A 15223-nucleotide genomic window follows, 5' to 3' on the forward strand; every position below is an offset into this window, starting at 1 on the left:
ACTATGTTTTGTACATGGAATTTGCACAAAATCTTGGTCGGTGCCGCACAACCCAATCACGTAAATCTTGATGTGTGTCTATTCAGGGGCGGAGCCAGGATTTTGTATTCGTGGGGGCAAATTACAAATAGAAAAATTTTCTGATTTTCTATGGGGGCAAAGTAGTAGAATGTTAAAATTTTGTGGGGGCAAATTACAAATAAAAAAAATTTCAAAACTTTTGTGGGGGCAAAGCAGTAGAATGTTAAAAAAAAAATTTTAATTTATTAATACCTCCCTATGGATTTTAGAAATTCTTGTGGGGGCAATTGCCCCCACTGCCCCCACTGTAAATCCGCCCCTGTGTCTATTCTAGTGTAAAAAACATGACAAAGAATTATGTTGTATTTGTGGGGAGTAGGCCGAGCATATATAACATATATGTTTAAAGGGAGCGTGTTATGAGGTGTTGGAAACTTTTGAAGAGGCCCAAAGACATTATGTTGAAGACCAGTATTTTCGTCGTTGTATACGAGACCATTACTTCAGTCATTCTATTGAAGAGCAATGCGATCAACGTTTTATTGAAGACCAACGTGTTCATCCTTGTGTCTTCAATATGATTTTTCCAAGCAAATGAAAATTATAATGGGAATCAATGTTGCAAGAGATGGTGGTTTTTTCTATATAATTTTTAATTTGATGTTGTCTTGAAAAAAAAAATCAATGATGCTGTGTAGCTAGCCAACTCCTTGGAGTACGGGAATAGAACTCTTTCAAAAAACCGTTAAGCCGTTTGTGAATGAGGTGTCCATCTCGCGCCAAAGAAACATGTCTGGAAATGAGTAACAAACGCTTAGACCAACAAAACCGGAACCTTATGAGTTAAATTCTGACCAGTAATTAATGGGAGAGAATTTTAAGTAAAATCTCTCTCTCTCTCTCTCTCTCTCTCCTCTTTCTTTCTCTCTCTTTCCACCTCACCTCATTCATTCTTTTGAGAGTTTCTTTTTCTTTCAGAAATTTGATAGGGAATGTAAGCCATCTCCAATCTTCATCCACCACACCCAGCAAATCGCAAGTAAGTTTTTTTTATTTTTTATATATAAATAAGTTTGAGGTTATGGGCACTAATTGATATTACCCAAGAGGTGTTCTTTTCATATTTTTCCAGTTTTTTATTCGATGATTTAATAAATATTCCTTCATTTTTCGTAGGATTAGAAACTTTGGGTTTCATGATGATCTATTGTTTCAATCTTTTTTTGTTTTTTTTTAATTTTCTCTTTTTCATTAAATGGGTTAATAAATATTTCTTAATTGTTTTCAGGATTAGAAACTTTTTTAGTTTGCTCTTCCCTTTATAAGACATTTTTATTCCTTAAATCAGGGGAAAAACATCAATTTGAAGTTGTGGGTATTAGTCAATCTTACCTATAGGGGCTCCAGGTTTTTTTTTTATATCTGAGTTTCGTGTCAATCAACCATTTTTCAATCTGTTTTTTTTTTTCTTAATTTAAAAAAAAAAAATCTTTTTCATTACAAGATCTAATCAATATTTCTTCATTGGTTTCAGATTCAGAAGAGGATGGCTCGGTATTTGTTTTTCGTTTTCTTGTTGATCCAATCAGCTCTAGCAAAAAAATCTCCAGAGAATTTGTCGCCGAATTGGCTGACACTTAATGGTAACATTTACTTTATTTATTTTTATTTTTATTTTATTTTTGGTTCATGAATTAGATTCCTCATTAAATTTTTATTTGAGAGATGTAGAAACTTTTAATTTTTTCTGGGATTTATTTGTGGCATTCGAGTCTTGGATCCTTTGTTTCCATAATCATTTCTCTCGATCTAGTACTATTAAAAATTTAAAGGAAAAGGTTTGATCTTGATGTAGAATAAAATGAGGAAAAGTACCAATACTGCAAATTCAGAATTTATATTTAAAAGAGACAGGGTTATCCTGATTCCCTGGATTCTACAATTTTAATTAAAAAAAAAAAACAGAATTTCTATAGTGTTGATCCTCCAATTTTTCTCTCATTTTTCAAATAATTTTGTTGATTTCACATTATTGTACTACCAGTTAATATAGGTCTAATTTAGCACACAAAAGATGCATCTCTCAGAGCATTTTACATCCATTGATTGCTTGTGCAGCTCGGTTATTTAATCTGCATTCCTATAAGAATCGTCTTCTCATAGTGAAGAAAAAATATTTTTGAAAGATTATTATACTAAAATGGAGATCTAAAGAGGAACTAAGAGTTTAGTATTTCAAAAAGATAAAATTATCATCGAATTCAAAACTAATAAGGTTCCAACTCATAGTTCATTCTCACTGTCAATTCTTTCCCTATGACACAGTTTCATAGTTTAATACATGAAATAAGACATGTTTTATATGTGATTGCAGGTGATCAGCCCGTGGTAATAGCACGTGGTGGATTTTCGGGGCTTTTTCCCGAGTCTAGCCAGTTTGCATACCAATTTGCTATATCATCAAGCTTGCCCGATGTGATTTTATATTGTGATCTACAATTAACAAAAGATGGTACTGGTATATGTCAGAAAGATTTAAGGCTCGACAACTCGACAAATATAGCGATCGTTTTCCCTCGTGGCCAGAAAACATACAACGTGAATGGAGAAAATGTTAAAGGGTGGTTTGCTGTGGACTTTACAGAAGAAGAATTATTCAGCAATGTTACTTGTAAGTCATTCAAAGTTTCTCTAATTTTGCTTTTCTCTTCAACTTAATTTGGGTTCTTGTTCTATTCTCCCCTAGAGATAAATATAGAAAAATATTTGTTTTCCTCTTTGCATTTTCTTCTTAGATTGACACTTACAACAAAATTTCCATGATGGGTCAGGGCTCAAGTCACGATCTCTAATGAATCTAGACATCGGTTCATTTGCATACTATGGGCACTATAGAGTCTAGTAAACATAGATACATTTATTTATTTATTTATCTTTTGAACTAGAGAGTAACTATTTACTCTTTCTTTTCTTGCATTTAAATCCCTATAGTGACTCAAAGTATATTCTCTCGTCCAAGTTTCTTCGATGCTCAACTTCCGTTGACTACAGTTGGGGATGTAACAGGACTTAAACCTCCCAAGTTTTGGTTAAATGTGGAGGTAAATAGATTCTCTCACCCTTAAACTAAGTAACTTCTCTTCTACTTTTTGGTTTTTAATTCACTTTTTTTACTTTGGATTTCAGTACGACACATTCTATAAGCAACACAATCTGAATGTTGGATCATACGTTCAGAAGGCATCGAAATCCATGGGTGTCAACTACATCTCATCCCCTGAGATTGGATTTTTAAAGAGCCTAAATGGGAAGGTGAATGAAATCAGGACAAAGCTCATCTTTCGATTTTTAGATGCGGATGCAATCGAACCCACATCAAAGCAAAAATATAGTTCATTCATAGAGAATCTATCCTCAATCAGCTCCTTTGCTTCGGGGATTCTCATCCCCAAGGACTACATATGGCCTGTTAACGCTGATCAATATTTGGAGGCGCAAACTAGTATTGTAGCTGATGCTCATAAACAAGGACTAGAAGTATACGCTTATGGTTTTGCAAATGACATGCCTGGAAGCTTTAATTACAGTTACGACCCTACATTGGAGTACTTGAAGTTCATCGATAACTCTGCTTTCTCTGTTGATGGAGTGCTTACGGACTTTCCTCCCACTGCATCAGAAGCCATTGGTGAGGTTATTTTCTATTAATTTTACACAATTTCACTGTGTATAGTTTTAATGCAAAGGGGGCCCAAAAGGGAGTAGATTGTACTGTAACTTAAAGATGACTACCCATAGCACAACAGTGCATGTAGGAAGCTAGGATTAACTTATGTCAACCGTAACTTTGAGATCGGTTATTAAAGTGGCTATTATAAGATACCCGTTGGAAAGATAACTACAAGGCTTATGAAAAGACCAATTAACCAAAGTTCATCGACCTTCAAGACACATCTAGAAAAGAGGTCGTCTCAAGAGTCAAAATTCAGTGTGAAGTTGAAACTTAATATTTTTAGTAAGTTTTAGTGTTTTAAGATTCCAGTTCAGCCAAGCGTCTCTTACCAGTGTCGGTAAGTTTTTACATTTTACCATTTTGGAAATTTTACTATTTTGAGTAAGTATGGTTGTATTTTGTAGTTGAATTGTGCATTTTGATAATTTCTTCTCTTCAACGATTTTACATTATCTCTATTTGTGTGTGTTTCTATGTCCCAGATAGGTTATCCTTACGAACTGGCCTTGCAGAGGGTACTTTAGATCCTTTACTAAAATGTTATAAAGTCCCTTCAATTATCAAATCCATTGAAGGAAGCTTAACCTTTAAGCAAGCTCATTACAAGCTTCCAATAGTCTCTTTTGCTTGTTCTCTTCTATCCCAATTGAATTAGTATTATTTGGTTAATTCTATCCTTAATATAAAAAATATTGGAATTAAAGAAAAGTTTTTCGGGTTCTAATCTTCTACCATCATATTGCAATTTTTCTTACAGCTTGCTTGGTACAGAACAAGAATACTAAGCCTAGTAAAGGTGAGTTACTTCGATTTGAAATGAGTGAGAGAAAGAGGGATACATAACTCTCTCTCATTTCTGAATTTATGATTCTGTGCTCTATCAGGGAAAGCTTTGGTCATTACCCATAATGGAGCGAGTGGAATCTTTGCTGCCAGCAGCGATCTAGCGTATCAGCAAGCGGTGGACGATGGGGCTGACATAATAGATTGCTCGGTCCAAATGACAAAAGATGGAGTGCCCTTCTGTTCGGAATCAGCAGACCTCATGGGCAGCACTACTGCAATGGTTGCTTTTATGCCTAGAGCTTCCCTGATCCCTGAAATACAACCAAAGAATGGGATTTTTTCATTTGACCTCACGTGGAGCGAGGTCCAAAGCTTAAAGCGTAAGCCTCTTACAATTTTATTTCATTTCCTGCCATATTAAACACCATTTTTTTCCTTGGCCTAGAGATTATAAAGGAATTCATATTATAAAATCTATATTCAACCTTTTTCTTATTATATCAATGAGATTGTCACCTTGCTTGTCATCATCAGCAAAGGCTTATCCCAAAAATTGGGGTTGAATGAACGAATCATATTCTTCGACTAAGTTCTGTCTAACTCCATGTCTTATGTTCATTCAAGTTTGCTCATATCTGCTCTCACTACCTCAATCCACATTGTTTTTGGTCTTCTCTCTTTTAGATCATCAACTTGCATGTTCCTTCTAACTAAAGTTACAATCAAACTTTTTTCTTTTTTCTTTTTTCGTGGGGGTACGATGAACTTGAATCCATGACCTTGAAGTTACATTTCAATATGTCAACCAACTGAGTGTTGGGTTCAATCTTTGTAATTTGCTTCGTTGATTCTGATTTCTGATCAAATCATCTCAAGTTGACTTTCCATAAAGTATAGTTAGTCTTACTACCATCTTAAAAAATTTTAAGGAACTACATTCTCTGGTAATATTTATTCTAATTTACCATTATTATTTCGAAGAAGATTGGTTCCATTATCAGTTTTAGCAAGTAAATAATCATGAACTTGGTGATATGTTATATGATCAAATTGGAGAGATCTTAGAACTTTCTCCTTACAGCACAACTAACGAGCCCAGAAGAAACCGGATTGCCAAGAAACCCAGCAAACAAGAATATGGGTAAAATCGTGACACTCGCTGACTTCCTAGACTTAGCAAAGGCCAAGGCAGTTTCTGGAATCCTCATCAACATAGAGGTGAATTTATTTTCCTAACTTACGTGATAAGTGTTAGCACATTAATCGGATATCTTTAAAGAACTTATAACATTTTCTCATGGTTCCTTCTTTCTCAGAACGCAGCCTACCTTGCATCGAAGAAGGGTCTCAGCATAACAGATACGGTCGCCAAAGCCTTGAGCAATGCCACTTTCGATAAACAAGTCACTCAACAAGTTTTCATTCAATCTGATGACAGTTCGGTACTTTCGAAGTTCAAGAATGTCTCTACTTACAAGAAAATCCTAACCATTGAAGAGAATATCGGCGATGCACCCAAGCAATCCTTAGACGAAATCAAGAAGTTTGCGGATGCAGTTAACGTCCATAGACCCTCTATTATAACAACTTCAGGTGGCTTCACCACGTCTTTTACTGATGTTGTAGATCGGATGCAATCTGCAAACATTTCAGTATATGTCTCGGTGCTTAGAAATGAATACACGACCATTGCATTTGATTTCTTCTCGGATCCAATCATGGAGATAGCAACCTATGTGTCAGGAATTGGAGTCGACGGAGTCATAACTGAATACCCAGCCACTGCAAGTTCATACTTGAGTAAGTTTCACCATATTTACCTATACTACATACATACATACATACATACATGTGTACTTAGATGAAAAGAATTTGAAAAACAATGGAAGAAGGTTCATCATGTGACGCTCGCAAGCATTTACTTGAGATGATTTGTATGTGCATTTAGTGTTACCATCAGTGTTTTTAAACACTAGGGCATGAAGCGAGGAGTCTGACAAGCCGAAGTTTTAAGTTGTAAGCATCACGAACATGCATTTCTAAATAGATAAATAATTAAATGTATTAAAAAAAGGGGGAATGCTAACGTCCAAGACCTCATGGACATGTTATCATTCTCCACCATATTCACTTACTAATGATACCCCCGCCCATTTTGTCTTTTAATGAAAAAGACAAGAGTATGTTAGGACTTTTACATAATAAATGTATTTCTTTGCAAGACCATTTACTACAAACAAGACATTTAAATTTAAAGACTAAAATGCCTTTTACATTTATCATCTAAGAGACTAATATTTATTATGTAAACAAACATTTATTATGTAAAAATCTCAATATAGTCTTGTCTTTTACAATAAAAGAAAAATGAGTAGGGATATTATTGAAAAGTGAATGCGGTGGAGAATGCTACCGTCCCATGAAGTCGTGAACATTAACATTCCCCTAAAAATAAATAGTAAAAGAGAATGCCAAGGAAAAATCCTTTTACAAAATTATGGCCCTTCTCAATTTCACTTTCTAAAGTTTAATATTCAAATCCAAATTCTAAACTCAACAACATAAAATTAAAATTGAATATCATCCATAGTTTCTTACTTTCAACTTTCAAATTTTTTATCCCTAAAAAAACTGCAATATGGTGAAATAATCATGCAACTATAACCAAGTAATGCTTGAATTAACTGGCATGACTGATGTTTCTTATTATCACAGGAAGCCCATGCTCCAATCTCGACGCCAATGTCCCTTACTCTATCTTACCAGCTGAACCCGGTGCCTTAATTGGATTAGTTCCACCCGAAGTCTTACCACCCGCTGAAGCTCCTGCACCGGCCCTTAAAGCAGCAGACGTCGTTGACCCACCACTACCACCAGTATCTATTGCTGCCGTGACAGGGCCCGCTGCTGTTCCTACTGGAACACCTCATAAAAGTGGTCAGGCAGCCAATGTTGCCAATGTTGGTCTCTGTCTTGTGGCAGTGATGATGGTGTTCAATTTTCTGAATTTGGGCCGTTACCATTAATTCATGTGCCCATGGGGTTGTAATTTCATGCTTCTATGATCTCCCATTTCATTTGGCATTTATATTTATACCTTTTATTTTTTCTCCCCACTTTTTTATATTGTGTAACTCATATTAGTTTGTACAATGGTAACTTTATTATTATTAGCTCAGACCAATAGAGTGATTTAAGGGTTTTAGGGGTCACCGTTGAAACAATTAATGATGGAGGGTACCAAATGAGAGCTACTATTGCCTCACCAACTTTTACTAATGCCATACCAATTCTACCTATAAATCACCAAAGAATTGCACACAATTGGTTTGGCATTACCAAAAGATGGTGTGACAATAGCAGCTCTTGTACGAAAAATTTGTCTAGATACGTTATCCCACCTACTCACTCTAGATGTCACAAAACCAAAATTTCTAAACTCAAGGAAGTATATCGTCATCTTCGAAGTCACGTGCCAATTTTTCAAGGTCAATTGAACGAATCATGTTCTTCCATTCAATTTTATCTAAAATCATTTTTTTTTTATAGTTTAAATATGTTCTGTCACAATTAACGAAGACCGATTACAACTCAAGTTAAAAGGAATATACAAGTTGAAGGCTCTAAATGAGTGAGAGGTAAACCCAAAAGAACATGAATTGAGATGGTAAAGCTGATACGAATGCAATCCCAGAAGATGTAAATTTGGAAAGAATGAACGAGATCGAATACAATTCATTTATCATATCCCAAATCCTTGGGATAAGGCTTGATAGTATGATAGTAACCAAGACCTTGTGTCTTATTACGTCAATTTATTATTTTTTGGGGAGGGGGGGGGGGGGAGCGGGTGTCATCTTTTCGCTTTTAGAAGAAAACAGATTTTTGGATTGAAAAATCAAGAGTTTTTTTACAAGAGATTGAAGATGAGGTTGAAAATTGGTGAAAAATAATTTAACACAATGATTTTTGACAGATTGAAAGATGAGGTTATTTAGGTCATTTCCTATCAGTCTTCAGCGAAGTAGATAATAAGGTCAAGGGTCCTCGCACCTGAAAAAGGGCATTAAAAAAGGGGGCATTCCGAGAATCGAACTCGGGACCTCTCGCACCCAAAGCGAGAATCATACCACTAGACCAAATGCCCACTTGTTCTTCTAAGTCAAGTTATTCTAACTTATCCTTAATGCTTTTTCTTTTCAACGATGAACCCTAGCAATAGGGCTTGTCTGTAATTTTATTGCACTCCCACAACTTTACCCTATATATAGATCGATCAACGAGATCACGACAAAAGTAAACGAATAAAAAAAACCTAAAACCCAACAAATGGAGAAAGAAAGAAAGAAAAAGCGAGGCTCAGATTCTTCTTCTTTCAGACAAGAAAAGTTCTCCCTCATGGCTGCAACAATGGTTGCCAATGAAGAAGGGAAGATAAACCCTTTTCACAGACCCTCCAAGAGTTACCTCGCCAAGAGTTAAAATGGAGATCAATCTCAAAGTCTGAGTTTCAAAATTCGAAAAACCCTAAATTAGTGTGAGATCATCACAGCCTCTTTGTAAGGAATTATCACTTAGGAACCGTGGAACAAAAGAAGAGAAAGAAAGAAAAAGAAAGAAGGGCTGTTGATTTATTAGAATCTTCGATTCAGATTCAGATTCATTTAATCGAATCAGATACAAAGAAATAGACAGAGAGGGGCAACCAACAACCCTTACAAGAAACCCCTCTGTGTTAGATCCTCTAATCCAAACTCCCTATTTATCGTGCTCTAACCCGGAGTGCCAATGGGCCGGGCCTTAATTGGATATTTTTAATTGGGCCTAAATGTAATAGTTGAAATCTGGTCCATTTATTAACTGGGTCGACCAGGCTAGAACAATTAGCATGTGCAACCGAATTCGTGGGCTGGGCTATACCAGAATATGTGTGAATCGGTCCAGGCCGGACAACATACTTGAACCTTAAACCAAACAAAACAAATCTAGCCTGGCTTGGCTGATTTGCCCAAGGTCTATTGTTACCCCTTCCAGAAGGATCTGATGTTAGATTTTTATAATACAGCCCATTAACCTTACTATTTTGTGGTTTAATTGCACCAGAAATTTATATATAAAAGATATCAATATTTAAGAAATCCCAATATCATTAGAATTATAAAATTCTTTAAAGTTAATAAGAGACTTTGATGAATAGGAAAATATTGAAATGTACGAATATAGAGAACGTACTAATTGTGGAAAATGCCAAAGAAAAGAGTTCACAAAAGTGATATCCATCAATTACTAGAACCCTAGCCGATCCACATAAAAAGAAAGGTGAAGGTGAGTATACTATTCATTCAATTCGAGGAACACGTGGATTGCAAGGCAAATCTGCAACGATTTTTAAATAAAAACCTTTATGATGGTATAAGATAAGTACCATCAACTTGTTTTGATAATTGAATGAATAGTATACTTGAGGTATGCAGTAGATTAGATCATATTGGGAAATCATTGTTTATTAAAGTTATGTTTAAGATTTTAAATGCCTAAGAATCTAACATCCGATCATGTTTTTCCTGTAACTGCCCGTAACACTTTTTCTAAAATCCATAAACACTACAATGAAAAAAATAATCACTCAATCGTCTTGAATTCATTATTTATATTGAAATTAATATATATAATTGATCAAGTGTTTGAAAATAGAAGGTCATTGAACTCCCAAATTTAAGCGAATGAATGTCATTGTCTGGATGATGTGGCATGATCACAACCATTGATAAGTGCTACAGGGAGCTATAGGGAAGAAAAGTATCATCGATGATCTACTCCCCACCCCTTCTTCCCTATGTAGTTTTAAAACTAACCCCAAATCCGATATGACTTTTTTCTTGAAACTTGGTTGGCATTTGAAAATTCAATCAAGTTAATAAATGATTAGATTTTATGATTGCAGTATCTATTAATACAATTTGAAATGAGAAAAGAAGATGATGGACTAGGCGAGCCTTGACAACAGCTCAATTGCTTCGGCATAACACTAACCAAAATACCCTTATGGAGAGTATCTCAAATCACTTTTATTCTCTTTTTTGTGTTCTTTACTTTTGTTGGTAAAAAGTGTTTTAAGACAAATCCTTATTCAACCACTTTTGGACATCAAAACTCCCTAAAATCCTTGATTTTGTGTGGAATGATTAAGGTTTAAAAACCAAAAACAACCTTCATACAAATCCTATTTGTTTAATTATTTCGTTTCTTTTCTTTTACGATTAACTCTGTAAGATTGATTTGGACCATCTACAACTATTTTGGAAGTGACGTGGACTAAGATTAAATATTTTGAATACGCTAAACTCTTTTTCAATAAAATTATAATAAAATATACAAGTATATACATTTTTATAAAGAAAACCCTGACTTGATGACAACGAATAGTTTAGGAATGCCTACTTTACTTATCTTAACCTTATTACCTCCCATATTTCATCAAGTGGTCATGTTAGATATATAAACATGAAATGAGATCCTCTGAATGGGATGGAGCTTCATAGGCTTTGTTTAAATTCCTAAAATTTACATAAAATCCTTACCCCTCTGATGAAGTGTAGACTTGACGATCAATTTGTTTTCCGAGTTAATGAAGTACGATACCTGCAATTAAATGATGGATTGACTTAGATTTAAGTCTATAAGATCAATTTCTTAATAGAACTTAGATATGAATAAGTACCCACCATGTCTAGAAGACCGACTCTATGCAGAAAGAATCCATAGTTCATTTCTCTGTGTCAATCAACATAATTCAAAATTCAATTTAAGATTTGCTTTTAAATGTGAGGTAATAAATTAAGATCTCGAACAAAGGGTGCCACTCACCTAGTAATGATGGAACTTCCATTGGAAGGCATTTCTACGTCTGGAGGACCCAGGTTCCCAATGTAAGCTATTCTCCCTCGGTGGCAGGCGTAATGGTTGGTGCAACCTTGCTTACTCATGTACGCGTTCTGGAATATCGATAGGAGACCATCACTTGTCACCACAGTTTAAAGTTTCGTACCACCTCAAAATGTTTCTGCCAAGGTTAGAGTGAACGTCGACTTCGAAACATTCAATGTTTCCAAATATTTAGGAATGTTTTTGTCACACCCTCGCCAGTGCGCCACTAGCTGGACACGTGGCTTTAGACGTGTTTGCGACACGTGGTAGCGGGGTGGAATGGCAGGGAAGGGGGTGAAACTTAGTTCCACATCGGTCAAGAACCATTCGAGATCCTGGTCTATAGGTGAGACTTGGACCTTACATTGTAACAACACGTTTTCACTGTAAGGGGAAAAACAAAGTCATGAGTGGACCCTGGCCCGCAAAGCGGACAATATTGCTACAGTGTGTGGGTCTCGGTTGTCACAGTTTCGGCCGAGACAGTCTTGGTTCTCCTCTTGACTGAGACATTGCCTCGAGACGCTATTTTAAACATTGCTTGTGACTACTAAAATTATGGGTAGTTTTATTTGTTTTCTTACCACGCCAAATTTCAGAAAAATGTGGTGTAGAGATCCATAGACCTCTGTTTCTTTTGAGTCCTCTTGTTCTTCACAAACCACCACTGGATCGAATCCAATAACTATGCGCCTGGCTTCAACAAACAAAGAGAACCCAATCCGCAATTATAAGTTTTAAAATGAGTCAAATACAAATAAAACGTAAATCACAAGTACAGTCGAGGTTCGTTCTTAGAATATAATGGTTTAGAATTAAGAGCATCATCAGGTAGTCAAAATCAAAGAGTAGAAAAGAAATGATGCCCAATCTTACCAGGTACTATCAGTCAATTCCAGCATCCTCATCAGCCAATGTAATTGATCACTTCTAGTGCTATTAAGTTCCTCCGTATGCAAATAATCCTTGTGATTTCAAAATAAAACCAAGTTAATGAGAACAAGTATGACCCATATTGCTTCATTAGCAAATTAATCAACTTTGACAATTGACGATGACGTAAGGATCTCGTGCTTTACTAATACGATGCCTAAAAGAAGAATGGTCATCAAAACACATCACCATGTAGTTGACATAGAGAGAAGAGTGGTGACTAATTCAGTGTTATTGCTTGTTTCTTTGGTCAACTGAGCCATCTCAGCTACAACCATGGACAGTGAAACCATGTTTGGTAGTTCTCCTCACAACATGGTTCTGATAAACTTGAAGTAAGATGCTGAACATAATGAGAACTAATGGATCGATAGAAAGTGTAATTCAAAGAAAAAATCATAATTTCCACCAAGCTTGAGCTTGTATGTTCCATCAACAAATTACAAACTTATTTCTAAATAACTTTTAATAATATACTCAGATATATAAATACTCAATCAAAGTTTAATAGCCTAAATGCAAGAAAAAAAGAACCGATACCCGTAATGATTTAGTATCCACGACAATGATGTCTAAGATCTTCCCTTGATGTAATGGGATCTGCTTCAGGAAGTACTGTCTTTCTTGCCCTCGCGAGGCATTTGTAGTATACCACGGGACTTTCAATGATGGGAAATACAAAGTACCCTGCAAAAAAGGTTATGTAAGAAACTCAATCTGATGCTCACCATCATGGTTTTAAAACTCGTTTTGACATCTCGCCCATGAACGAGACCAAGTTATTTCGGATGAGATTTAAAAAATGCTCAGAATTAGAACAAACCATGTCTTTAAGACAACTTGTCAACTTGTCTCGTTGGTGGACGATACCGAGACAACTTGGACGAGTCATCTCGATCTCGGACGAGATTTAAAACCATGCTCACCATTGGAACTCAAATTACATTAACTGGTAAAAGAATCCCGCATAACACTTTCATAAGAGAATATCAGAAAAAACTCACCTTAAAATTTTCTAAAAGTTCAGATTTAAAGAAATAAGATGGAGGTCTTACATTTTGTGTAAGTGGATCATCATCCCCAAGTTCACTAATGTTCACCACAAACTTCACCTCATAAATCTTTGCCACCTTTTCCATCTTCATCAATAAGAAAAATTTGTTACAATAAAAATGTGAAAGAAATTTAATTTTGATCCTTATCTTTATTCATCATCATCGGAGCCTTATACCAAAATTTTGCTCTCAGTTTTATATAAATTCATGTTTTTTTTTGTTGTTGTTGCAGGTGTGTCATATCCGCTCTCATTACCTCAATCCATGTTAATTGGGGCAGTAATTGGCCTTCGTTGCAAAAGACCATACCACCTCAATCAATTTTCTCGTAGTTTATAGCCTATATAGGAGCTATTTCATGACCATAAGTGCTCATTTTCTCTTTTATTTACAGAGATTAGGATTATTTGGTTTGGTTTGCACACCAGCTCTTGAAGAATTGAAGATTTCTCAAGTACAAACACTATGGGTAAAAATTCAATCACAGATTCACATCTTAATCGATTATTCAGTAAGTATATATCTTGATATACTTTAACAATAAAAACTATATGCATCTCAATTTGATAATTATCACATAAAGGAACTGAAATTAAAACACTAAATCGACAAATACATTTGAGCCAACAAATTGCAAAAGTGGAGAGAACCTTAACCACAAACACTGAATATAAAAACCAAACAAAGAAGTAAATGGGTAGGAAACAACATAAAAAAAAAAAAATCTCAAAAACACTGAAAAATGAATCAAAAGGAATTGAGATGAGATTACAGAGCCAATTGCACAAAACAAAAAGATTTGTCCTTGGGCAGAGCAACTGAGACCCAATGATAAACATAATCAAAGCCCACACTAAAAGAAACAAATTTTTTAACCCAAATAAACAATAAATAGATAAAAAGGAACCTAACCCACAATCAAAAACAAAACAAAAAACCCATAAATTATTACACAAAGCATTACAAATGCTGACAACACCAATTAATTTAAGTAAAAAAACAACATAACCCATTAAAGAAAATTTGAATTTTGAGAGAGAAAGAGAAGATTACTAACCACCAAAACGAACATTAAATGAAAAATACAATTGAAATGAACAAAAAATCTTCCAAATAAAGCTATAAAAAAAAAAAAAAAAACTGACCTGTTTGAGAAGGTGAGTTTGTTGTTTAAGAGATCTAGAGCCTCCTCTAACACTTAGAAAATAAAGATCATGAGGTCTCCCTCTTCTATTCATGTTGGTGGTGGTGTGGTAAGTTGGTCTCTTAGACCCGCCAATGTTGAAGGCAAGAAAGACAGCAAAACATAGGGAAACCTGTGTTAACAAAGTGCAAACCCATGATGATCTCTCCATCTCTCTCTCTCTCTCTCTCTGAGATTCATCTATTCCTCTTGCTTAAGCGACCGGTAAACAATTATTAAGTTAGTAAGGCTATCCTTAATACTAAGTAAGATTTCAAATCTCACTAAGGATTATTGAACTCATCTTGAGGCATCAAAAACATGATCCGATGCTATGTAGAGGAAAAAATTCTATGAACTATGAAACCAAAAAAACCAAAATTGAAAAACTTATTTTTCACCGTTGTTGGGATTTCAGATACCCATCCATTTTCAAAACATTGGATCAAGCCCAATTGTTTTTAAAAAATAAAATAAAATGAATTGATATTTTCCATTAAATCTAGTGGTATATGGTGTTGGATTTCCAATGCGGTAATCAATTTGAGCACAAAAACTCTTAGTAAGATCTTAAAACTTACTAAG

At 35.1% G+C, this 15223-nt stretch overlaps 2 protein-coding genes and 1 non-coding gene across 5 annotated transcripts; 1 reads left to right on the forward strand and 2 right to left on the reverse strand.

Annotated features, from left to right (window-relative positions):
* The first annotated feature begins 904 nt into the window (after positions 1–904).
* Positions 905–7662, forward strand: LOC147397336 (glycerophosphodiester phosphodiesterase GDPDL7-like). The gene is made up of 10 exons (XM_086452912.1): positions 905–1060; positions 1556–1664; positions 2396–2692; positions 3013–3122; positions 3208–3709; positions 4512–4550; positions 4639–4920; positions 5622–5758; positions 5857–6340; positions 7256–7662. Exons 2-10 carry the CDS (start codon positions 1568–1570, stop codon positions 7564–7566), a joined length of 2259 nt encoding a protein of 752 aa, XP_086309038.1. The 5' UTR covers positions 905–1060; positions 1556–1567; the 3' UTR covers positions 7567–7662.
* A 953-nt stretch (positions 7663–8615) lies between these two features.
* Positions 8616–8687, reverse strand: TRNAP-UGG (transfer RNA proline (anticodon UGG)). Its single transcript has one exon. It is a non-coding gene; the product is annotated as a tRNA-Pro (tRNA).
* Positions 8688–10874: 2187 nt separating this feature from the next.
* LOC147397338 (Calcineurin-like metallo-phosphoesterase superfamily protein) lies at positions 10875–14848 on the reverse strand. Of its 3 annotated transcripts, none has more exons than XM_086452913.1 (8): positions 14601–14848; positions 13456–13539; positions 12941–13087; positions 12344–12432; positions 12052–12160; positions 11408–11535; positions 11266–11314; positions 10875–11182 (listed from the first exon to the last, which is right to left on the reverse strand). In XM_086452913.1, exons 1-8 carry the CDS (start codon positions 14808–14810, stop codon positions 11105–11107), a joined length of 894 nt encoding a protein of 297 aa, XP_086309039.1. In that variant the 5' UTR covers positions 14811–14848; the 3' UTR covers positions 10875–11104. The 3 variants fall into 3 exon arrangements, with proteins under 3 accessions (XP_086309039.1, XP_086309041.1, XP_086309040.1); XM_086452915.1 differs by lacking the exon at positions 14601–14848 and adding an exon at positions 13224–13349 and having other exon boundaries at positions 13456–14592; XM_086452914.1 differs by lacking the exon at positions 13456–13539.
* Positions 14849–15223: the final 375 nt, after the last annotated feature.

This window comes from Akebia trifoliata, chromosome 8 (genome assembly GCF_017979445.1).
Source record: "Akebia trifoliata isolate Shusen 1 chromosome 8, ASM1797944v1, whole genome shotgun sequence".
NCBI lineage: Eukaryota > Viridiplantae > Streptophyta > Magnoliopsida > Ranunculales > Lardizabalaceae > Akebia > Akebia trifoliata.

Coding starts and splice junctions, on each gene's coding strand:
- LOC147397336 (XM_086452912.1), top strand. CDS start 1,568: ATGGCTCGGTATTTGTTTTTCGTTTTCTTGTTGATCCAATCAGCTCTA. Junction 4,921..5,621: donor CGAGGTCCAAAGCTTAAAGC/GTAAGCCTCTTA, acceptor TTCTCCTTACAG/CACAACTAACGAGCCCAGAA. Junction 6,341..7,255: donor CACTGCAAGTTCATACTTGA/GTAAGTTTCACC, acceptor TTATTATCACAG/GAAGCCCATGCTCCAATCTC.
- LOC147397338 (XM_086452913.1), bottom strand. CDS start 14,810: ATGGAGAGATCATCATGGGTTTGCACTTTGTTAACACAGGTTTCCCTA. Junction 13,088..13,455: donor ATGATCCACTTACACAAAAT/GTAAGACCTCCA, acceptor CCTTTTTTGCAG/GGTACTTTGTATTTCCCATC. Junction 12,433..12,940: donor TGGATACTAAATCATTACGG/GTATCGGTTCTT, acceptor TGAAATCACAAG/GATTATTTGCATACGGAGGA.